General features: G+C 37.6%; 1 protein-coding gene across 7 annotated transcripts in view; it reads right to left on the bottom strand.

The window, feature by feature from the left end:
* Window positions 1–25,212, bottom strand: part of GPATCH8 (G-patch domain containing 8) — a 117,118-nt gene that overhangs the window by 60,556 nt on the left and 31,350 nt on the right. For 3 of the 7 annotated variants that reach the window (XM_038547097.1, XM_038547098.1, XM_038547103.1), the window contains one exon: window positions 16,898–16,970. In XM_038547097.1, the coding sequence (XP_038403025.1) occupies window positions 16,898–16,970 (73 nt within the window). Of the gene's footprint in view, window positions 1–16,897; window positions 16,971–19,486; window positions 19,505–24,329; window positions 24,365–25,212 lie in introns of all 7 variants that reach the window. The other 4 variants (XM_038547102.1, XM_038547100.1, XM_038547101.1 and 1 more) reach the window with 2 other exon arrangements.

Below are 25,212 nucleotides of genomic sequence, written 5' to 3'. Positions count from 1 at the left end.
TTGGACTATTCTAGTTAAAAAGAAATCACTACCACACTATATACTCTATATACATTTAAGTTGCTCGTTTAAAAAGATTCTTGGAGGGGCACCTGGATGGCACAGTGGGTTAAGCATCCAACTCTTGGTTTTGGCTCAGGTCGTGATCTCAGGGTCCTGAGATGGAGCCCTGAGTTGGGGGCTCCCATCTCAACTTAGGGCTCCATGCTCAGCTTGGCATCTGCTTGAGACACTGTCTCCTGTGTTCCCCTCCTTCCAGTGGAGGTGTAGAATAAATACATCTTTAAAAAAAGTTTCTTGGACATTCCACTTTCTTGCCTAAGAAATCCAGTTTCTACATAAACCAGCTTCATCTTAATCACATAAATTAACCCAGGGCAACAAGGGCAAGAAGTCCACAAGTTAGAGGGTAGGAAACAATGTAAATCAGGCTTAGACTATAAAGAAAAATAAACAGCATTACACTAATTCAGACCTCAAATCACTAATACATTTTAGATATAGTAAAAGAACCAAGTCTACCCTACTTGTTCTAGTGAAGGTAATTTTCTCAGAAGCTCATTTTTTATTAATTTTTTTTCTTTTTTCTTTTCTTTTTTATTTATTTATGATAGTCACACACACAGAGAGAGAGAGAGAGGCAGAGACACAGGCAGAGGGAGAAACAGGCTCCATGCACCGGGAGCCCGACGTGGGATTCGATCCAGGGTCTCCCGGATCGCGCCCTGGGCCAAAGGCAGGCGCCAAACCGCTGCGCCACCCAGGGATCCCTACTTTTTAAAGATTTTATTTATTCATGAGAGAGAGACACACACACAGACATAGGCAGAGGGAAAAGGCAGCTCCCTGCAGGGAGCCCAATGTGGGGACTTGATCCCAGACCCCGGGATCACAACCCTAGCTGAAGGCAGATGCTCAACCACTGAGCCACCCACACATCCCATCTCAAGAGCTTATTTTATTCACATGGCCCAGAGCAAATTCTTTGGGAGAGCTTGTTTAAAATGAAATCTCCTGGGGGCACCTGGATGGCTCAGTTGGTTAAGTGTCCAACTGTTGATCTTGGCTCAGATCTCAATCTCAAGGTTTTGAGTTCAAGCCCTGATTTGGACTCCATGCTGGGCATGAGGTCTACTTAAAAAAAAAAAATAAATAAATAATAAAAAATAAAATGTAATTTCCTGAACCCTACCCCAGACCTGCTGAGTTGTGCTGTTTAGGAATCTACATTATTAACAAAGCACCCAAAGTGATTCTGTGGCTCATGAAAGTTGGAGAACCATAAAGCCTGATGGAAATACTACTGGAGTAGAGGTCAAAATACTTGTGTGTTTATAAACATAGTTGTTAGACTCAGCAGTTTGATCATGGATAAACATCTAAATTTCTCAATCTATTAGGTGGCATTATCTCCCACTCTACATACTGAGGAGGAAAATGAAATTGTATACAGGTATAAAAGTCATAAACCATCATGCTCAATTCCTTACACCTCCAAATCTTTAAAAAATATAGGTATACTGAGAGTATAGCAAGGAAACACTGCTTACTAGTTACAGAGCTCAAATTCAAACCCGGGTCAAATTTCAAATGAGATCATAAAGTGGTAACTTTAAAGTGGCTCAAATTTAGGTCTTCTATATGTTTTGTTTCTCCCAAATTATTTTAAACTTTGAGCCAATATTTATTAAGCAGGGAATACACCAAAAAATCTAGATTTCTGGTTCCTTTTTAAAAATTCAGAAGCTCGGGCAGCCCGGGTGGCTCAGTGGTTTAGTGCTGCCTTCGGCCCAGGGTGTGATCCTGGAGACCTGGGATTGAGTCCCATGTCAGGCTCCCTGCACTGAGCCTGCTTCTCCCTCTGCCTATGTCTCTGCCTCTCTGTGTGTGTGTGTGTGTGTGTGTCATGAATAAATAAATAAAATCTTAAAAAATTTTTTTCAGAAGCTCTGGGTGCGGGGGCGGGGAGGAGGTTCAGTTGTTTAAGCTTCCTAACTCTTGATTTCAGCTCGGGCTGTGATCTCTAGGATTGAGCACCCTGTGGAGCTCTGCACTCAGTGTGGAATCTGCTTGATTTTCTTTCTCTCCCCCACTGCCCCTCTCTCACACACACGCTTGCTTGCTCTAATAAATAAACCTTTAAAAAAAGTTCCACCAGAGAAATATAAAGCGTAAGAAACAATAAAGAAAGAAATTCAAACATGAGACAGAAGTTATAGCATCCCCCTCACCCCCGCCTTGGAGACCAATTATCAACCATCTCTTAAAATATAGCCAAACTTCTTACCAAGCAATCTAGCCTTAAGTTTCTAGTGACTTTAGGGATGACTGGGTGGCTCAGTGGCTGAGCATCTGCCTTTGGCTAAGGGTGTGATCCCAGGATCCTGGGATCTGAGTCCTGCATCGGGCTCCCCATAGGAAGCTTGTTTCTCCCTCTGCCTATGTCTCTGCCTCTCTTTCTATGTCTCTCATGAATAAATAAATAAAATCTTTTAAAAAGGGACACCTGGGTGGCTCAGTGGTTGAGTGTCTGCCTTCAGCTCAGGGTGTGATCCCAAGTCTGGGGATTGAGTCTCACATTGGGCTCCCTGTGGGGAGCCTGCTTTTCCCTTTGCCTATGTCTCTGCCTTCTCTCTGTGTCTCTCATGAATAAATAAAATCTTTAAAAAATATATTTTTTAAAAAAGTTTCTACTGACTTTATAAAAATTTATGTTAATCATGAAGAATATATAATCACTTCAAGTGCCTTAAGACTATCTCTAATTTTTTTGGCCAGAATAACTATTGTGTATTTTAATTCTGTAATACTTGCATTGCTCACCATCATGTCTTTCCAGAACAGAGAGGTGAGCTACCACAGACTACAGCATATTGATTAAAAGCACAGTTTTGGCACCATTATTCTACCACTTATTTGCTCTAAGTTCTTGAGCAAAGCATTGCTCAGAATGTCAATTTCCTCATCTAAAAACCAGGAATGGTATCTACACCTGAAAGAGGATTTAAATTAGATAATCCATATGCAAGCACTCACTGAATACTTAATAAATGCTAGTAACTATTATAAATGATTAAAAGGTAAACCCAGTGAACAAGAGCTTGCCAGACAGACCTGCATGAACTGTACACTATACTTCTTGATTTGCTTCATTATCCTTCATCACTGTATCTTCTTTTCCATTTCCACTTCCATCACTCTACTCTAAGTTCTCATCAACTCATACCCAGACAACTTTCTAAACAGTCTTCCATTCATCTTCAGACATACTTTGATCATACTACTATTTAACTTCTACCACAAATATCCTGGTAGGTGTATTGGAAAGAACAATAGATCGCAAATCAGAATTTAGGGCTGGGTTTCAGCACTATCACAAAGACATTTAGAAATCCTAAACCCTTGGGATCCCTGGGTGGCGCAGCGGTTTAGCGCCTGCCTTTGGCCCAGGGCGCGATCCTGGAGACCCGGGATCGAATCCCATGTCGGGCTCCCGGTGCTTGGAGCCTGCTTCTCCCTCTGCCTATGTCTCTGCCTCTCTCTCTCTCTCTCTCTCTCTCTCTCTCTCTCGGTGACTATCATAAATAAATACAAATTAAAAAAAAAAAAAGAAATCCTAAACCCAAATTTTTCCATCTGTAAAATCAATTTTAGGTAAAATTATCTTTAAGATTTTATTTATTTATTCATGAGAGACACAGAGAGGCAGAGACATAGGCAGAGGGAGAAGCAGGCTCCTTGTGGGGAGCTCAATGTAGGACTCGATCCCAGGACCCCGAGATCATGACCTGAGCCAAAGGCAGACACTTAACCACTGAGTTACCCAGGTGATCCAGGTAAAATTATCTTTAATTATCTTTTTTGCTATAAAAGTCTCTCTTCTGATCAAAAACTGCCTTTGGCTTACAAAATGAAGTCTAAATTGGGAGCAGTATTAACAATTCATTCAGTGTGAGTAGTTAAGAGCATGGTGTTGGAGTGTGGAAAAAAACCAAGATTTGAATTCTGATACTGTCATTTACTGGTTGTTTATCCTTGGGCAACTTACTAAGCTTTTTGAAGTATCAGTTTCTTCTGCAAAATGAGAACAAAATTCTCATAGACTTGTTTTAAGAATTAAGTATTTTTAAGTGCTTAGCACATAGTAAACACTCTATTTCATTTGTGCCTATTCAAACCAATTTCCCATCACTGCCGCCTTCTTATAGTTTCCAAACTGTTCTTGGAGACCAGAACTCTGCTTCAACGAAAACAACTGTGTCATCCACCAACCCCCACCCCACCTTTTATATTATGAAGGTTCAACATCAAAAAAAATATCTGGAGGGGTACTTGGACAGCTCAGTCTATTATGTGTCTGCCTGCTTCTCCATCTCCCTGCCCCTCCCCCTGATTGTGCGCTGGTCAAATAAGTAAGTGGCACTTGGATGGCTCAGTTGGTTAAGCATCTGCCTTTGGCTCAGGTCATGGTCTTGGGGTCCTGGGATCAAGTCCCACATAAGACTCCCTGCTCAGCAGGGAATCTACTTCTCCCTCTCCCTCTGCTGTTCCCCTGCTTATGCTCTCTCGCTCACACATTCTCCCTCTTAAATAAATTATTTAAAAATAAACTTTAAAAATAAAAGCAGAAATAAATACATACATACATATATACATGCATGCATGCATACATATATACATGCTGTATGAAAGGTCTATGGGCATTCCCTACTCCAGCCAGCTATGCCTACTCTTTGCTAACTGTAATCACTTGTATACATCAGTATCTCCTGTTTTTGGTAATATCTATTCTTCCCTCCTCAAGACTTCACTGTGAAGTCTTCCCTAGTCATTCCCTTCTTCTGAGGACTTACAGCGTTTACTCGAAGATTTCCCCACCCTTAACTCCTAAAATAAATAGCAGTAAGAGCAGTGTCTTACAATATTATGTATATTCTTTTAATGGTCTCTTGAACATAGGAAATATTCAATAAGTGTACAAATAATTCCATGTAATTCTTCACCAGAGCGCCTCCTTAAAAGTAATCTACCTTGATAATGTCCTATCTGCTTCTCTTAAGTGGTCCACTCTCTTTTCTTAGTTAAAAAAAAAAAAAAAGAGTTGCTGGCTGGCTCAGTCAGAAGAGCATACAACTCTTGGTCTCAGGGTTTTGAGTTTGAGCCTTATGTTGGGTATAGACATTACTTAAAAATAAAATCTTTTGGGATGCCTGGGTGGCTCAGCAGCTGAGCGCCTCCCTTTGGCCCAGAGCATGATCCTGGAGTCCCGGGATTGAGTCCCACATCAGGCTCCCTGCATGGAGCCTGCTTCTCCCTCTGCCTGTGTCTGTGCCCCTCTCTCTCTCAAGAATAAATAAATAAAATCTTAAAAACAAAACAAAAAATAAAAAATAAAATCTTTAAAAAAGATAAATAAGTTTACCCAGATTCACTTTAAAAAAAAGCACTAGAGGGATCCCTGGGTGGCGCAGCGGTTTAGCGCCTGCCTTTGGCCCAGGGCGCGATCCTGGAGACCGGGGATCGAATCCCACATCGGGCTCCCGGTGCATGGAGCCTGCTTCTCCCTCTGCCTGTGTCTCTGCCTCTCTCGCTCTGTGTGACTATCATAAATAAATAAAAATTAAAAAAAAAAAAGCACTAGAATAATAAAAAAGCTTTCTATACTTAACTATTCCAAATTTTCATTTGAAAAATTTGCCACTTCTTTTCTAGTTATTTTGCCACCACCTCAACATATATTTAATGTTTTCTGATGTATCCTTTAAATGTGATGATCTCTATACTGTGAAACAAGTAGTTCATACAGAATTTGAGTTCATTTTTCCCCTCCTCTCCTCTAATCCCTCTTCCTTTTTAGTCCAGCCCTAAGACTCAGACCTCTTACTGCAGACTGCCAATTCTCACTAATTTTATTTACTAAATGGGCTTCCTCTTGTTCATATTAATGAAATCCCATTCAGAAGGTCAGCTAGACCAGCTTCAAGTCTAACTAAGCCCTTCTGACAATCCATACATTCATGCTGGGGGAGCTACATGTCTGTCACCCCCCCCCCCCAACTACTCTTTTTTTTTTTTTTAATTTTTTTTTTTAATTTTTTTATTTATTTGTGATAGTCACACAGAGAGAGAGAGAGAATGAGTCAGAGACACAGGCAGAGGGAGAAGCAGGCTCCATGCACCGGGAGCCCGACGTGGGATTCGATCCCGGGTCTCCAGGATCGCGCCCTGGGCCAAAGGCAGGCACCAAACCACTGCGCCACCCAGGGATCCCCCCAACTACTCTTATTTACAGTTACCAGCTTTTTCTGAGAAGGGCAAAGGTATATATAGGGACACTGATTCCAAAGTCATGCTTATACTCGAATGGCAGAGACTCAGTAGCTATATAATAACCTTTGCAGGGCAGCCCCGGTGGCGCAGCAGTTTAGCGCTGCCTGCAGCTTAGGGCCTGATCCTGGAGACCTAGGATCGAGTCCCACATCAGGCTCCTGCATGGAGCCTGCTTCTCCCTCCTCCAGTGTCTCTGCCTCTCTCTGTCTATCATAAATAAATAAATAAATCTTAAAAAAAAAATAATAACCTTTCCAAAACTGTTCATTTATGCAATGAGTATACTAGTATTTATTTCATTAAGTGGAACATAGAAAATACTTAGATTTAAATCAATGTTTGGAACATAATATGTACTAAGTCTAATATCCTTTTCCCAAAGGAAAATAAATTTCAAAGGGAAACTAATATAGAAGGACAACAACTTAGATTTTACAAAGACCCTATTCACAAAACTTATCAGTCATTTATAATATTAAAGGAGAGCTGGGATCCCTGGGTGGCACAGCGGTTTGGCGCCTGCCTTTGGCCCAGGGCGCGATCCTGGAGACCCGGGATCGAATCCCACGTCGGGCTCCCGGTGCATGGAGCCTGTTTCTCCCTCTGCCTGTGTCTCTGCCTCTCTTTCTCTCTCTGTCTGTGTGACTATCATAAATAAAAATTAAAAAAATAAATAAATAAAGGAGAGCTTACTGGAACACCACCTGGCTGGCTCAGTCAGTAGAGCACGCAACTCCTGATCTTGGGACTGTGAGTTTGAGCCCCATACTGGGTACAGAGATTGCTTAAAAATAAATCTTAAAAAGTGGGCGGGAGAGCTTATTTTTATCAACTAAAGAATGATCTCTCTTAGGAAGTCAGTGTGGTTTTAAAGATCAACATTCTAGTTTAACAATAAAGTCTATTTTTTCTTTTTTCTTTTTTTTTTTTTTTTAAGGAATGGGAGAGGGTCACAGAGAGGGGGAGAGAATCTTTAGCAGGCTCCATGCCCAGCGCAGAGCTCAATACCAGGCTCCATCTCAGAACCCTGAGATCATGACCAGAGCCAAAATCAAGAGTTAGATGTTTAACTAACATCCAGGTGCCCCGTAAATCCTAAACTATAACACTACATATTTCTATTCTGGTGTACTGAATTCAAGTCTAGTTTTTCTCCAGTCATAAAATGTAGTAAGAACACTGTTATGACTAGCAAATATAAGCCCTACCCAGCTATATTTACCACTTATTTGCTAAATTAAATTAGAGCAGAGATGAAGGGAAGGGATATACACACAAAACCAAAGAAACAAACCCTACTCTACTACTCTGCTTTAATTTTGCCTACTGTTTTTCAAAGTAATTTTCTCTATATACAGATTTTTAAAGTTGGCTCCACCCCCAGCGTGGGGCCCAACAAGGGGCTTGAACTCACAATCCTGAGATCAACACCTGAGCTGAGATCAAGAGAGTTGGACACTTAGGGATGTCTAAGTGGCTCAGTGGGTGAGTGTCTGCCTTCGGCTCAGGGCATGATCCTGGAGTCCTGGGATCAAGTCCCACATCAGGCTCCCTGCATGGAGTCTGCTTCTCCCTCTGCCTATGTCTCTGCCTCTCTCTGTGTCTCTCATGAATAAATAAATAAAATCTTAAAAAAAAAAAAAAAAGAGTTGGGACACTTAACTAAGAGCCACCCAGGGGCCCCAATTTTTATATTTCTAAATAGTAAGCATAGTGTATCAAATTTTAAAAGAATACAGTAAAAAGCAACTTAGTTTCCCTTCAGAATCTGTCTTGACAAGGATTTTTTTTTTCTCTGCATAGTCAAGCAAATACAAACATAAATGTACAGGTATATCTCACAGAATGTACCTGTTTAAGGTTTTGTAGCGGAATGTCTCAGTTCATGGCTCTCAACATAGTATTATTCAATGATTTTTTTAATAGTAAAATGTTTACATTTCATTCTCAAAAATCTAATTCAGTATTTTTAAGAAAAATATATGTGAGAAACATAAAAATACTTTCCACATACACTAGTAGAACTCTGGAAAAGCTTCTTAAGTTTTGGGACAGACATGTTACTACACAACCATATTAATTATCTGACAATAAGGAGGAAATGTTTAAGCACTTTATATCCTAATAATTTTTTTTTTAATCACAAAAAGGAACCTATACTTTGAAAATTTGCTGTTTTGGGGTTGACAGGTAACTCACATTAAATAATGGTAAATAGGGCAGCCCGAGTGGCTCAGTGGTTTAGCGCTGCCTTCAGCCCAGGGCATGATCCTGGAAACCCAGGATCGAGTCCCACATCGGGCTCCCTGCGTGGAGCCTGCTTCTCCCTCTGCCTCTCTCTTTCTCTCTCTCTCTCTCTCTCCCATTCTCTCTCTCTCTGTGTCTCTCATGAATAAATAAATAAAATTATAAATAAATGAATAAATAAATAAAGGTAAATAGGTACCCAAGTAAACTTTTCACACAGATAGTCTGATTTAGGGGGAAAAATACTGATTTTAAGCAGGAGATGTGTGTCTACCAGTACATATGCATGTATCTGTGTATATAATTTAACACAAATGGTAGTTTAGTATATATCACACACTATTCTGCATATTGTTTTTCTACTTAATGTTCCTTGGAAATTGTTCTACATATAACGAATACATCCTAAACTACTTCAATCCTTTTAAAGCATCATAGTTTCCCTCTATACAATCCTGGTATTCTATTTCTTTAATCCAAAATGCCATTAACCATAAAACACACTATTTTATATGCTTGAAAGAAATTTAAAAGCTGCCAATTTTAACTATAATGCCATTAATAAGATGCATTTAATCTTACCTCTCTATTAAAATACAAAATAAATGTCTTGGAATCAATGAAATATGGTGGACTGTTTCCAATGTTTAGTTATCACAAAATAATAACGTCAATCACAAATTATTTTGTGCATTTCAAAGAATAAGTGGAGAAAATTAGAATTGCTGACCCCAAGGATACATGCATTTTATTTTAGAAGATTTTTTATTTTTTTGAGGGGAGGAGGGGCAGAGGGGGAGAAAGAGAAAGCACTCCAAGCAGACTCTCTACTGAAGGTACAGAGCTCAAAACAGGGCTTAATCCCTCCACTCTGAGAGCACAACTCAAGCGAAATTCAAGATCCAGATACTCAGCTGACTGAGCCACCTAGGAGCCTCAGGATTCATTTTAATCTTTAAGTAATTCAGACCTTCCTCTGCAGTGGTTTACCAATTTATATGCTCACTGGCTATGATGTAAAGATGTTTTCCCATCTTTACATCAATTAGCCAATATGACCAGGCTAATTTTTTTTAACCTTTCCAATGCAAAAGCGAAAAACTATATCTCATTTGGTTTGTTTTTTTAAAAATGTCATTTACTTATTTGTGAGAGACACAAAGAGAGAGGCAGAGACACAGGCAGAGAGAGAAGCAGGCTCCACGCTGGGAGCCCAATGCGGGACTCGATCCCAGAACCCCGGGATCATACCCTGGGCCAAAGGCAGATGCTCAACTGCTGAGCCACCCAGGCATCCCTATCTCATGGTTTTTAAAATGCATATTTCTATTATGAAAAAAGAACTGAAAAAAAAAAAAAAAAGAAAAAACTGAGAATATTCTATTTGTGTTACTTTTCTATAAGCAGTGTTCATATCATTTCCCCTTTCCTCTTTAGGCTGTCTTTCATGTAACAGATAAATACATGAAGGAAATTTGTCCTTTGTCTATAATGAGATGTTGCAAATATTTCCCCCAGTTTGTTATATTTTTTTTTATTTTATTTGCAATGAAATACAGTAAAATGTATCCTTTTTAAAAATGGCTTCTGGGTTTGAGAGTAAACTCAGAAAAGATTTCCTCATTCCAATGTTTTGTTGTTTTTTTTTTTTTTAAAGTAAGCTCTATGCCTAACATGGGGTATGATCTCATGACCCCAAGATCAAGTCACACGCTTGACTGACTGAGCCAACCAGATTCCCCTCCAACATTATTTTTTAAATCATAAATATCCCAGTGCACACTCTAGTGATCTTATGATTTCTTTTTTTTTATAACATTTAAATATTTTAATCATCCAGAATATATGTTAGGGTAAGGTAGCACAGTGTAGATCCAACTTCTTTTTTATGAGTTGGTATCCAGGTTTCCCAATGCCACTGTTCAGGGACTCTTCTTTGATGTTATGAATTAGGCTCAGAAGTGGCAGTAACTAATGACCTAGGAATTAGTGACATAGACACCAAACTTAGGGGTTTAGGGACCCTAAAATGCACGCAGCATTAAAAACAGATCTGAAAGTCAATTATCTAGCACATATTGAGCACATTATGGCTACTATATTGTAAATTCTGGGAAATACAGAGTAGCAAGACAGTGCTTCTCTATTTTTTTAAATGACATTTAGGTTTCTGATTAAGATCTAAAGATGGGAGGCACGTGGCTGGCTGTCAGTGGAGCATGCAGCTCTTGATCTCAGGTTGTAAGTTCAAACCCTATTATTGGGTGTACAGATTACTTAAAAATAAAGTCTTGAAAAAAAAAAAAGGAAGAGAAAGATCCAAAGATGGGTTATCTCCAATTCAGTTAAAACATCTAAATAAATACGAGAAGTATTAATAACTTATCAGCAATTATTTAGCATTTTACAGTTTTTACAAAGTAATTTCATCATTTACATTAATTTACTTCACCCCATAATTGTGAATAAATGAGCAAAGATTTTAATTCCCATTTACTGGAATGAAAAAATAACTGTGATGGTAACTTGTCCTTTACTTGAAGTGGCAGAGCCAAACTCAAACCTAGATCTTATATTTTCTTTTTTTTTTTAAGATTTTATTTATTCATTCATCACACACACACACACACACACACACACACACACACACACACACAGAGGGGGGCAGAGATACAGGCAGAGGGAGAAGCAGGCTCCATGCAGGGAACCCAATGTGGAACTCGATCCCAGGCCTCCAGGATCACATCACGCCCTGGGCTGACGGCAGCGCTAAGCCGTTGAGCCACTCAGGCTGCCCGATCTTATATTTTCTAAATGCTGCTCACATTGCCTTCACATCCTACACCAAGTACTTTTACACAAAACCAGACAAGAATCCCCACATTCAAGGAACTTGGAGTGATCAATTAAATTCAAATTGATCACATACTTAATTCTAAGCATGAAAAGAATACATAAAAGTATAAACTTAAGAAACCATTAAAGATCTAGAGTTGTTTAAAAGAGCAAGACTGGGGATCCCTGGGTGGCTCAGCGGTTGAGCGCCTGCCTTTGGCCCAGGGCGTGATCCTGGAGTCCCGGGATCAAGTCCCACATGGGGCTCCCTGCATGGAGCCTGCTTCTCCCTATGCCTGTGTCTCTGCCTCTCTCTCTGTGTCTCTCATGAATAAATAAATAAAATCTTAAAAAAAAAAAAAAAAAGAGCAAGACTTGGGGAAACAGGAACAATTTCTTACGTACTTCGTCCATGGCTTATGCTATTTACAGCTAGTATAGCTAGAATACATTATTAATTCAGTAAATATTTCTTGGTTGTCTGTTACTGAATGAATCTTCTAGACTGGGTGAGGTATGAAACAGTATCAGAACCCATCCATTTCTCCCAGGGGCTGACCTTTTGTTTTTGTTAAAAAATAAAATATAATAATCAGTAAAAGCACTGAAAAGCACCTAGACAGGATCCCTGGGTGGCGCAGCGGTTTAGCGCCTGCCTTTGGCCCAGGGCGAGATCCTGGAGACGTGGGATCGAATCCCACATCGGGCTCCCAGTGCATGGAGCCTGCTTCTCCCTCTGCCTATGTCTCTGCCTCTCTCTGTGTGACTATCATAAATAAATAAAAATTAAAAAAAAAAAAAAAAAAGCACCTAGACAACAAAGAAGTTCAAGTACCCCCACTTCTGGGCTACACCTACTGACTAAACATTTCACAGCAAAGTAAAGATTTTGAGCTGCATTCCATTCTATTTTAAAGCTGCCAAAAGGTTTTAAAACAATTTCAAGAGATACATCTAGTCCAACTGCCACAAAACTGTCACTTAATTCCAAATTAAGTATCTTCTGCTTCTACAATAAGCAATTGTCCACATATTTATCAACAGGCCTTTCTTTGTGTTGTTCCCGTCAGATACCTTATCAACCTATCTTTTCTACAAGTCTTTTTTTCTTTTTAATACTAGCAATCACTTATCAGCCACACACAATAAAGTTCTTTTTCTAAACTTTAGAAATATCTTAATACCAAGGGAGAACAAATGGTAAGAATAAAAGAAATTCAACTACAAAAATAAATCCAATTTCTGCCACAGATAATCTCATTCTAGAGTCAGCATATCCTATTCCCCAATCCACCTAGTGACAAGATATTTGCACTGTAGTTTCTAAGGACTGACACTCTTTATAAAAACCTTATATGGGCTGAAATAATTTTTTTCTAAGATTTTATTTACTTATTCGTGAGAGACACAGAGAGAGAGGCAGAGACATAGGCAGAGGGAGAAGCAGACTCCCTGAGGGGAACCCAATGCAGGACTCAACCCCAGGACTCCCGGGATCATGCCCTGAGCCAAAGGCAGACGCTCAACCACTGAGCCACCCAGGCATCCTGAAATAACTTTTTTAAAAAATATTTTATTTATTTATTTGAGAGCAACAGAGACAGAGTGTGAGGGGGGTGGGGCGGCAGGGGGAGAAGAAGCCGCAGACTCCTCATTGAATAGGGAGTCCATGACTCAGGGCTCCAATCCCAGGACCCTGAGATCAGGACCTGAGCCAAAGGCAGATGCTTAACCAACTAAGCCACCCAGGCGTTCTTGGTTGAAATATTTAAATGTTAACCAGAAATCCTGAAGGAACCAGGTTTAAACTTAAATGATCATTATGTTTAATATGTCAGAGCCCTAAAATCAAATAAAAAGAACTGAAAGAATTTACAAAGCTGTGACCCCAGGAATTACAGGCAGTGACTAGTCTATGCAATACTAAAAAAGCATTATCACTTTCACTAGATCAACAGAGCTTTCTTCAGTGGTTATCTATAGCAAAGGTTTGGTACAATGAAAAAAATGTCATGAATTACCTCAACATGCCCTAAATGTGGCTACATTCTAGGTCAGATCATGTGGGTATTATAGAAATATCTATGAAAGGGAAGTATGCACACTGCTGAATCTGATACTAAAAAAAATAGCCATTTATAAGACAATTAAACTCAACCTTTAATGCTGGCAAGAGAATAAGGTTCTATTCTTTTCCAGGGTAAAGATATTGTACTAGCCGTTCAAAACAGATAGGCTTTTTTTTTTTTAAGATATATTTATTTATTCATGAGAGACACTGAAGGAGAGGCAGAGACATAGGCAAAGGGAGAAACAGGCTCCTCACAAGGAGCCCAATGTAAGACTCGATCCCAGGACCCCAGGATCACAATCTAAGCTAAAAGCAGATGCTCAACCACTGAGCCACCCAGGCGTCTCCAAAACAGGTAGGTTTGCACAACAGTGTGAATTTAGTGAACACTATTGAACTGTACTTTAAAATGGTTAAAGATGGGGGGAGGGGGAAGGTTAAAATGGTAATTTTATATACTTTTTTTATCACAAAGAAAAAAGAAAGAGATGAGCTTCAAATTCCTTTGTAATTTAGATAATAGACTTAGGAGTTATTGAATGCTTATATGCTTGCAACTGTGGAGATAGAGTTAAGATATGGATTAAAACCAAATTCCTGGGACACCTGGGTGGCTTAGCAGTTAAAGTGCCTGCCTTCAGCTCAGGGTATGATCCTGGAGTCCCAGGATCAAGTCCCACATCGGGCTCCCTGGATGGATCCCGCTTCACATTCTGCCTGTGTCTCTGCTTCTTTCTCTCTCTGTGTCTCTCATGAATAAATAAATTAAAAAAAAAATTCCTCTCTTATCAAGGAGCTCAATGTTAAAAACCAAAATTCTAGAGTAGTCTTAAAATGAAATAAAAATTAAATTAATATTTTCCAGGGCATCTGGGTGCCTGACTAGACTCTTGGGATTGATTGAGCCCCAAGACGGGCTCCCTGCTCAATGGGAAGCATGCTTCTCCCTTTCCCTCTGTCCACCCTGTCACCCCCGACTCATGCTCTCTTTCTCATTCTCACTCTCTATATCAAATAAATGAAATCTTTAAAAAAAATAAAAATAAAAAGTGGGCAGCCCCAATGGCCCCGTGGTTTAGCTCCACCTTCAGCCTGGGGCGTGATCCTGGAGGCCCGGGATTGAGTCCCACATCAGGCTCCCTGCATGAAGCCTGCTTCTCCCTCTGCCTGTGTCTCTGCCTCTCTTTCTCTCTCTGTGTCTCTCATGAATGAATAAATAAAATCGTTAAAAAAAAAAAGGTAAATAAATAAATAAAATAAAAAGTAATTAAAAATTTTCCATCACTGAAAAATGAGTATTCAATTACCTCTCCTTTCTTAAATTCACTTTCTCTTTTCCTCTGCTAGGTGTACTTGTAAGTAAGTCTCTGATGCTTACAAATGAAAAATTCTGGGATTCAGATTTGCTAGCCCCTATGAAATGCCCTGAAATTCTAATGCTTTGTGTGCCTGAACAAAAAGTATCAATCAACAATGCTCCTTGGAATCTCTGAATAGGAGGAATGTAAAGATGGTAGGTAAAGATCATATCCAGACTTCAGAACTTCCTCTAAGCAATCACCTCCATTTAATTTTATCAACCTAACACTTAACAATTCTGTAAAATACTGAGACAAATTTTATCCTTTCAGTCCTGATTACCCTCTCTCTCTCTTCTGGACTCTTACAAATCCATGGTCTTTGTCAGACAAACTGCTCTCAATTGCATTCTTTGTATCGAATGCAATGAGTTCTTAAGCCATTGAGAAAACAAGTTTAATGGTAATCACATCTTTCTATCTCCTCCCTCAAAATAGATATGTGCTTAATAATAGATACTAATTTGAGATATATTTATTGAGCATCTCCTTTGTATCACCACTGAATAGAACTTATAGAATTATAATTTAAAAAGCAAAGGTTTTAGGGGCACTTGGAGAGCTCAGCTGTATGAGTGTCTGACTCTTGGTTTCAGCTTAGGTCATGATTTTGGTGAGATCAAGCCCTCATCCGGCTCCATGGTCAGTAAGGAGTCAGCTTGCCCCTCTCCCTCTTCTCCCCCTCACCATGGCAAGTACTCTATCTCTCCCAAATAAATAAATAAATACACAAAATTATGTGTGTGTGTGTGTGTGTGTGTGTGTGTGTATAGCAAAGGTTTTAAAGACTAGAACGTCCTGCTTTATGCCCTGTCCTGCGCCCCTTAACACACACACTTGAACTGATTAGCCTTCCCATTCAAATTGTGAAAATCTATTTCCAAACTTCAAAGAATTAGTCAATAAAAGTACACCTCTCCCCAAAGATTTCTTTATACAATGAGCGCCCCGCCCCCCAATGACCAGAAGTAGAAGTGCCAATGATTCCCATTATTTCTGAGGTAGTGTTCACATCTGCGATGAATAAACAGTAGCTCTTTAACATGAGGGAGCTAAAAAGTGAATGGAGTTGGTTTCCAACTAACAAGAACTCAAATGCAGAAGTATTAGTATTTTGTTTCTATCCACATGTTTACTAGTTAAAAGAAAAAATAAATACAATGGAAACTTTAAGCCATGTATTTTCCAGAGCCTGATCTGAATCTGAGAAATGACCTTGGCTTAGAGAGCTGTAGGAAATAAACCTCTGCTTCCATTTTATGTTTCATGTGGGTTGTCTTCTCTCTACTACTACATGGATTCTGATGGCAGAGAAAAAGAACCAGGGCAATCACCAGCTTCAGGGAGAATTTGGAAAGGCAAAAATTAAATTCCCCTGTTAAAGCCAAAATACAACGTTGCTAAATGACACAAAGCACACTCTTGCTGAGTGAAGTAAGTCAATCCAAGAAGGACAAACATTATATGTTCTCATTCATTTGGGGAATATAAATGATAGTGAAAGGGAATATAAGGGAAGGGAGAAAAATGTGTGGGAAATATCAGAAAGGGAGACAGAACATAAAGACTCCTAACTGGGAAACGAACTAGGGGTGTTGGAAGGGGAGGAGGGTGGGGGCTGGGGGTGAATGGGTGACGGGCACTGAGGGGGGCACTTGACGGGATGAGCACTGGGTGTTATTCTGTATGTTGGTAAATTGAACACCAATAAAAAATAAATTAAAAAAAAAAAAAAGAAAGCACACTCTTGAGACTGTGTGTTTCTTTTACTCTACCCACCCATCACCCCCAACAAAAAAATTTTAAACTAGTTCAACCATACATTCAGAATTGTTGACCTGAAAGTATTCATGACACAGCAGCTTATCCTTACAAACTATTAGCTTAACAGTAACTTAAAATACAGTTATAGGAAAAATATAGACTGTTCTAAGGGAGAAAAGGTGGGGAGGGGGGAGAGCCCAGACCAAAAAAAGACAATAAATATATTCAAGCATAAGATCAAATCAAAAACATTGTTTTTCTTTCTTTATTTTTGTATATTTAAAAAACTTACCCTGAAGAGATTTTCCCAATCCCTGGCCCAGCTTCCACCCATGTTTCTGGAGTAAGCGATGTCCAATATTATCCTGACAGACAGAACAGAGAGACAAACCAAAAATATTCCAATAATATATTCTTCCCTTCCTAGTGACATTTAAACAGGTGATGAGCAAGAGATAATTCTACATATATGCATGCAAAAAGATGCTAATAATAGGGTAAATGTGCCCAATTAAAGGGGCATTAATGTAAAAAGAAATGCTGGCCAGTATTTTATATGGTAAGAACATAAGGGTAAGGGTCCTTTCTGATGGTGTGCCGGGCAACTTTTGTATATAACACTTTAAAAAGGAGAATAAAGGGAAGGGGAAAGGGGGAAGAATACATTTATGAAGTTTAAAACTAACATTAAAAAGCATAAAATCAAGGTACTTATACAATCATATCCACCACCTAGACAGCACCACTTTAAGATTTTTTTTTTTTTTTAAAGAAAATCTACACTGTGTTTAGTTATTTTGTTTATGTGTCAGGCTTTCATGATACAAAGTAAGTTGTAAGTGTAAGACTGCCCCACCACTAGAAATGAAAACACAATCAGAGCAAAATCCAGGCTAGACTTGATTGGTTTTTTTAATATATATATAATATAAATATTTAACTAGCATGCAGCCAATATTAAACTGAAAAAACAGTGAGGTTAGTAAAACAAGAAATTAAATTGATTAAACAGAAAAATAAAATGAGCTCAAGCACAGACTGAGTGATGCATTTCAACATGTAATCTAACAAAAATGCTAAAATGTTAGAATGAAACAGGCCTAGCAATAAGTTAACAGTAAAGAACCATTAGTGCATGTAGGGGAGAAAAAACCAATATACATAATGTCTCATCTTCCTAGGAGCACATCAGAAAAGGTATTTCAATGTAAATTGTATGAAAAGACACCAGAAACAACAATTAATGTCAGCCTCTGTGTAAGGGTTCAAGATCTTAGAAACCTCTGCATACCTTTGTCCCATTTGCTTTTTACAAATACTGTGAAATATGGAGACAAAACTAAAATAACCATTAACTACATCAGATAAAACGCTGCTAAACTAATCTAAAGGGAAACATTTAAAAATAATAAACAAATTGTTCTATATGCATTAAAATGTAATTTATAGTACTAACCCGGTATCACCATTTGAAAATAATCTATTTCCTGAACCAATCTTAGAAAGCTAAAGCCATAAATCACTGATTTAAAAAAATCAAGCAGCTCCTATTAAACTGCTTTTTATCTTCTAGTTCCATATTCAATGATAAAATGCTCTTTAGAATTGCAGATGAAAGAAAAAATTATTTTACGGTTATCTTTGCTGATAGTAAGTTAGAAGAGGAAGATTAAGCCTCCCAATGTTCTGTTTAAGTGGGGGTGGGGGAGGGACAGTGAAGGACAATTTCCTTCCACAAGTTTATGACATGCAAACTGCAAAGTCAAAAACTGCAAAAAAAACAAAACAAAACAAAAAAAAAACAAAAAAAAACCTGCAACAGATCAAGCAGTGGGGAAAAGATCAGGATACTTCTTTAAAAACAAAAAATAAGGCAAATGATAATGGAAAATTTGTTTCCAAAAAGAAAAAAAAAAAAAAGAAAATTTGTTTCTAAAATAGAAGTTATAGGGACACCGGGGTGGCTCAGCGGTTTAGCACCTGCCTTCTGCCCAGGGCATGATCCTGGAGTCCTGGGATCGGGTCCCACGTCGGGCTCCCTGCAGGGAGCCTGCTTCTCCCTCTGCCTGTGTCTCTACCTCTCTCTCTGTGTCTCTTATGAATAAATAAATAAAATATTTAAAAAAAAATAAAAAAATAAAATAGAAGTTACAGTATGCCTGGGTGACTCAGAGGTTGAGTGTCTGCCTTTGGCTCAGGGTGTGATCCTGGGTCCTGGGATTGAGTCCTGCATTGGGCCCCCTGCGAGGAGCCTGCTTCTCCCTCTGCCGGTGTCTCTCATGAATAAATAAATTAAAAATCTTGGGATGCCTGGGTGGCTCAGTGATTGAGCATCTGCCTTTGGCTCAGGGCATGATCCTGGGTCCAGGGATTGAGCCCTGCATTGGGCTTCCTTTGAGGAGCCTGCTTCTCCCTCTGTCTATGTCTCTGCCTCTGTGTCTCTAATGAATAAATAAAATCTGAAGAAGAAAGAAGAAAGGAAGAAGAAAGAAGAAAGAAGAAGGTCTTTCTTATACTACTATGAAGATATAAACTTACCTGTACATAAAATCCTTATTTTGTATAACTTCTACAAGTGAAACTATGCAAAGGACAAGGATAGCAGAATGCCTTTAAGATTATGTAGTTGACTAAATTATTATTTAATCTTTAATAATAATCTGATGTTTTAACTATATTTGACACAGAGGTTTAGGGTATTAAACCACACTGACAAAAACTGTTGCTCCCTTTTTTAAGAAAACTCAATCTTTGGCTAAATGGAGATGAGACATTATGCTGACTGTGTTATATTATGAATGCACTAAAATAAACAGACAGATGAAGCAGTATGCTATTTCCAAAAGCAGTGCAAGTGGAGTGAAAGCATTTCCATACGAACCTGGCTTTAAAAACTGGGCTGTCAAAAGAACAGTTAAATGTAACACAAAGTAAGAAACTGTCCAATCACTAATGGTCGTTTTTTTTTTTTTTGTCTTGTTTTCAATTCACTGCTTGCAATTAATGTATTTATTAAAGAAGAGTGAAAGCATAAGTAAATCCACGAGTCAAGACCAGCTGAGAGATTCAAGAGCAGCGTGTTGTGACTGACAACAGTGAAAGGAAAAGCAAATGTTAAAGGAAGAGGAAGAAAAAAGAAAACTTTAGGATTATACACATTAGCACCACTTTTACAAAACCACTCAAGATGGCTGTCACCTCAAAAAAAAAAAAAAAGCTACTGATACAAAATGGTAGTGGCATTTTTCAAACTTCAGGTGAAAATCATTCATTAAGTTTATTTTCCTAAGTATGAATAAGGAATGAAATGTCAGGATCTATATTAAAATTATTAACATGCCACTCTATGTCCTTATGATTACAAAAAAGGCAACAGAAACAATGGACATATCTCTCCCAGAAGCTCTTCCCCTTACCACATCCTAGATTAAGTGAATGGCTAATACAGAAAATCTGGACCTTTCCTATCATTCCAGACTACCTACTTTTGGAGGAAAAAAAGGCAGCTCTGTGACTCTGCAGAAAGGGCTAGTATTCAGTTTGGTCCCTTTTCCTATCAAAAAAAAAAAAAAGTTTTATAAATACTTGTCAAAAATCCAATAGGCTTAGGGGATGATGGATAACACAAGCAAGGCACACCAAAATACCTTAAAACAAAATAAACAAAGCAGACTTGCTTAGCTCTGAAATAATCAAAATGTTCATTGAATGCTCACTGTGAAAGAACAAGGGACTCCCTCGTAAGCCTGTGAAAATAATAATCTCCTCTCTTTGGAGTTGTGATTTTGCTAATTATTCCCATGGATGTTACTTATAGGAATAAACTGAAGTAATTTAAAGCCCAAATAAGTAATCCAGACATAACAAGGGCAATGAGCATTAAATTTCTGAAATAGTAACAATTTACTGTTTCAGTCACTATAGTAGTAACTAAAAAAAAAAAATTTCAGTTTTTTATTTTAAAATAAAATATATAATTTGAGATTTAATTATAATCTCATAGAACTAAAAATAATAGAAGAAAAATTTAACACTGTCTGGTTTATAACAAATGGGCATGACAATGACAGGCTGCTTATAAATTGTACATGGAAGAACTGTCAAGAAATTCTATCTCATCTACCTACATATTTAAGTAAACTCCATCCCAAATATGGACTAAACTCATGACCCCAAGATCAAGAGTTGCATATTCTACCAACTGAGCCAACCAGGCATCCTAAGGCAAATACTAAATTTAAATTAATTGATAAAGCAACTGACCTTTGCCCAAGGGACACAGCCAAAAAACTGGTTTTCCACTTGATTCACAGAGTTCTCACAAGCTATTTGTTCCTCTCTGTGCCCAAGACCAAAATGGTGGCACTGTGGCATTTTCTTTGGCTAGACATGAAGTTCTTCTTTCTGGTCAAACTAAGAAACTGAGCTGAAAATCCAAACTTTTTTACCCCTATCACCTCAGTTGGCCTTTTTTCTCTTCTATTTCTAAACAAACATATAAATAAATTGCTATATTTTTACCCTTTGTTCCCTTCTACTGTATGTGTAAGAAAGGAGAATATAATTTTTAAATGGGAAGATCTCTGAAAGCAAGAAATATAAGTATTATAAACTATTGACATGCTGAAACACAATACCAGAAAAAAACAAAAACACCTCATTATTGTTTCAGCCATTCCTCAATATTTCTATTATTAACTATGGAGTAGAAAATTTTCCCAAGAAATTTTCTCTTCTCCATAAAGCTATATTCCATCATAGTAACAATAACCATTTTGGCAATAGTACCACCAATCTGAATAATGGGAGCCTGCCAAAATACAGATAAAAATTTACTTTATTGTAAGAGGCTGATTTCCAGTTTTTATAGCAGGAAACAGAATATCATGTCTCAAGAGAAAACTATACTACAATTATGTCCGTGACTGGATAAATATTAACTCCTCACTCAATTTTCTTTTAGTTGACAGCCACATTAAATTTACACCATTTGCCCTTTTTCAACAGTGACAAAAATAGTAAGTCTCTTGAGTGGATTGTAAGCTTTGCTGATTGTGTATTAAAAGATTCTATAAGCAAAAACCAAAGGCTACTAGGTGAACCCATGCAAACAACAAGTTGTAAAAATTCCCGAAACAAAAAATCTATAGCTCACTACAGATGACACAATGAAGACTAGAGAGAAAAGCCATATAGTAATGCTACACCATTCAGCTCCAAGAAGCACATTATTTATAGTGCAGTCCACATATGGTCACTGCTAAATGTCAAATCAGCAGTCTTATAGTTACAGTTTGGAACTAGTGGAGTCCACAGATCTAAACAGATATGCAACAGGACAAAACTCAATTATACATATACTTCTAAATCCCTACATGAGCAAAGTAAACATCAGCAACTGGAGTTTGGAAACTTACATTATTTTTTTAAAAACTGTTCAGTCAACCTAACAACTATAAACACGGGATTTTAATCAGGTAAAACAAAGACCAACTAACGGCTGGTGGTAGTTTTACTTCCAACTGCAACGGTGACAACATATTTTACTATAGTGCAGGTATTTTGCCTTCTGCCCCCATCTCATTTCTCCTATTCTATGACAAAGGCCATAAAAACCATATATCCTAAATCACACCAGCCACAGTTCTTGGAACCATGGTGGAATTCCAGACTGAGCTACGGCTTTAAATTAAGTTTTGTTTTCTAAGTATTTTATCCTTATTAAGAATGTAGAGGATATAATTATAATGGCTGGGACTTTAAAACATCATTAAGCAATAACTTAAAATTCAAGCTCTAAAAAGTTTCTTTGTAATAAGGGTAAAATAATACTTTCCATCTTCTCTGTAATTCAGATAATCAAGTTGTCTGGCAATTCATAATTTTCTTAAAACAAAGTTTTATTCCTGATCAAAAATTTTATTGAAAGATATTTGGTTGGTTGAAATAAAGCAGGGGAAATAAAACTTTTTAACAAAGATTATGAAATACTTTACAAATGCTGGATTTTGAGGTGTTTTCAACATTTCCTGATTGAAATGGAAATACCTGTATCATCTCACTAGCAAATCTAGGCTTCAAAGTTTACTAAAAGCATAATGCATTATTGAGTCTTTGTATTTCATTCCTCATCTTGTTGGTTTGCAACAAATTTACCCTATTACCAAAGAAAAAGACCTTAATCCTATACTCACAATAACCTTTCACACAGGCATATTTCTTGGCACAAACCTGTGCAGAGACTTCCACGGTTACCAGCTGCTGCAGATTACCTTTGTTTTAAAAAAAAAAAAAAAAAGACTAGACCTTTAGCTCCTGCAATGATCTGTAGACTCCCAAAGCTGCATTATTTCCAGCCACTTTTGAGTTGCATGCTGTAGCAAAACAGTCAGCACCTCTCAATAGATATTGCTGCAGAGAAAGATTTTAATTCAGCAGAGACTTTCTATGTGTGAGAAGTAATGCCATTTCCCCCTAAGAACAAGAGAGTTCAATATAGTCAGCCATATAACTAAGACACGCTTATTTGGTGGGCATTCCTTAGGTGATAGGGCACTTCCTTTTTGGGGGGAGGTGGAAGGGAAAGGGGAATTGATACCTCAATACCAACTTTCATGCCAATTGTTTTAGCACAAGTTTCTTTAAAATCCTTTATAAACTTTCAATTTGTCCATAAGTGATTTGGTAATAGAAATAAAATCCCTCCTGTGTTGTGTGTTCCCCACTTCCATCTAACACAATGTAGGCTCTGAAGCTCCTCCTACTACCTAAACTACCATAATTAATAATATTTACTTATGTGTTTCAGGAATAAACTTTCATTACAAGTATAGTTTATTAATATACATCTCTGAACATACACTTATGTATAAAAATAATTAAACATTCAGTCTAAGGACTATACCATTCATTATTCTAAGTGCAGAAGATAATACTATTTAATAAATAGAGCACTTATCAATTCCACTCCTACTCTTTGAGATTACTCAACAATGACTATTCAGTCAGATTGTCTTCTGATAGCATTCTTCCTATGACATGTGCTAGAAAAAATCCTGGACAGTGTGAGAGGAAAAACAGCATTAGTCTCACACACCAACGGAAGGAACTTTCCAAAAACTTTAAACTACACGTAGCCCTAAAATGCTTTTAAAACGTTAAATATTAGAGTTAAAAAAAATCTTTATTGAGTAATAAACTGCAAATTTAGTCTAATTAGCATATGTAAGACTATTAATCATGTACCTTGTAGATATGGTAGTTAGGTCTTGCTTTTGACAGCTATCTGTTCTTAAACTATAACCCAAAGAAACATTTAAATAAAACAGAAAAGTTAAACTATTTTTCAAATACAAAATACTAATCCAGCTAGCTTACAGATTTCATTGTAAAATTCTGCCTTGTGATAATTCCCAAGATAATACAGAACAAGGCACAAACTTCAGTGATTTTTAACTTAGCAATGCGGGCTTGGCATTTTATCCTCAAATCAAAACAATACTGGGCTTTCAGCACAATATCAGATGTGAATTCTCCCTCTGCAGCATTATCACATGCGTCATCAATTACTGCCATGCCTAAGTCTAGCATCATGCCAGCACATTAAGACAGAAAGTACTATATGCAGTGTTCACTGGACCAGAAGAACAGAAATAAGAAGGGGAGGTGGGGAGAAAGAAACCCTAGAGAAGAAATTAAAAAAAGGCAGACCGTGCAATACAAACCAGATCATGGCTGCTTAGCTAATATGGGCCAACTGCTGTGGAAGAAAAATGTCGAACACCCCAAGTTGTGTAAATTTCCGTAAACATCTAAACACACACACAAACACACACACAACACCAACCTAATTAGGAACATAAATATATGTTGATCCTTTACTATGTTACAGTTTTGAATAAAAGCTAAGTTAAAATATCTGTGCTCTCTAAACTGCCTTATTTTCCTGAGGAAAGAAGAGAAGCTAGTGTTTCTTAAAAGGAGAGGGGAAATGTCTTGACTGCTAAAAAGATTAAGATGTCCTCTTCGATCATATTCACTCAAGTTTACTAATTCACTGAAACCCTTATTAAAATATGTACACTTAAGCACAAATGTTAAAATACTGACGATACCGACAAGTTTAGACATTTTAACAGTGAACTGCGTAATTTACAAAAAAAGGGCTTTTCAAAATGAAAATAATGTTCAAAAGTTAAGATTTTTTTAAAAAATTAACAATCAGGAAAATAAATCTTGTCGTATTGTTTTATATCATTATCCAAACTAAGCCATGTGAAGAGACAAAGAATCAGCTTTTCACAAAAACCAGACATCTGCTTAAGCTACCAAATTTGTCATGTTTCACAAATGTCTGGTAAATATATTAGTCCTTAACTATTCCTGATAGAACATTTCACATGTGATTGTGTTGCCCAGGAAAGTGAAACTTTTAAAGGATCAAAATACATTTTACTCCTTTATTCAATTTACAAAAACACTAAACTTTAACTTGCTATCTTTAACAGAATATTAGTATGGGCCAAAATGATATTTTTCTATCAAATTCTAAATTGTTTCTAGATTTTTCAGACTGAGTTCCCAAAATATTAAATATTCGATTACATC

Source organism: Canis lupus, chromosome 9, assembly GCF_011100685.1.
Source record: "Canis lupus familiaris isolate Mischka breed German Shepherd chromosome 9, alternate assembly UU_Cfam_GSD_1.0, whole genome shotgun sequence".
In the NCBI taxonomy this organism is placed as follows: domain Eukaryota; kingdom Metazoa; phylum Chordata; class Mammalia; order Carnivora; family Canidae; genus Canis; species Canis lupus.
This window is presented reverse-complemented; position numbering and strand designations above follow the sequence as displayed.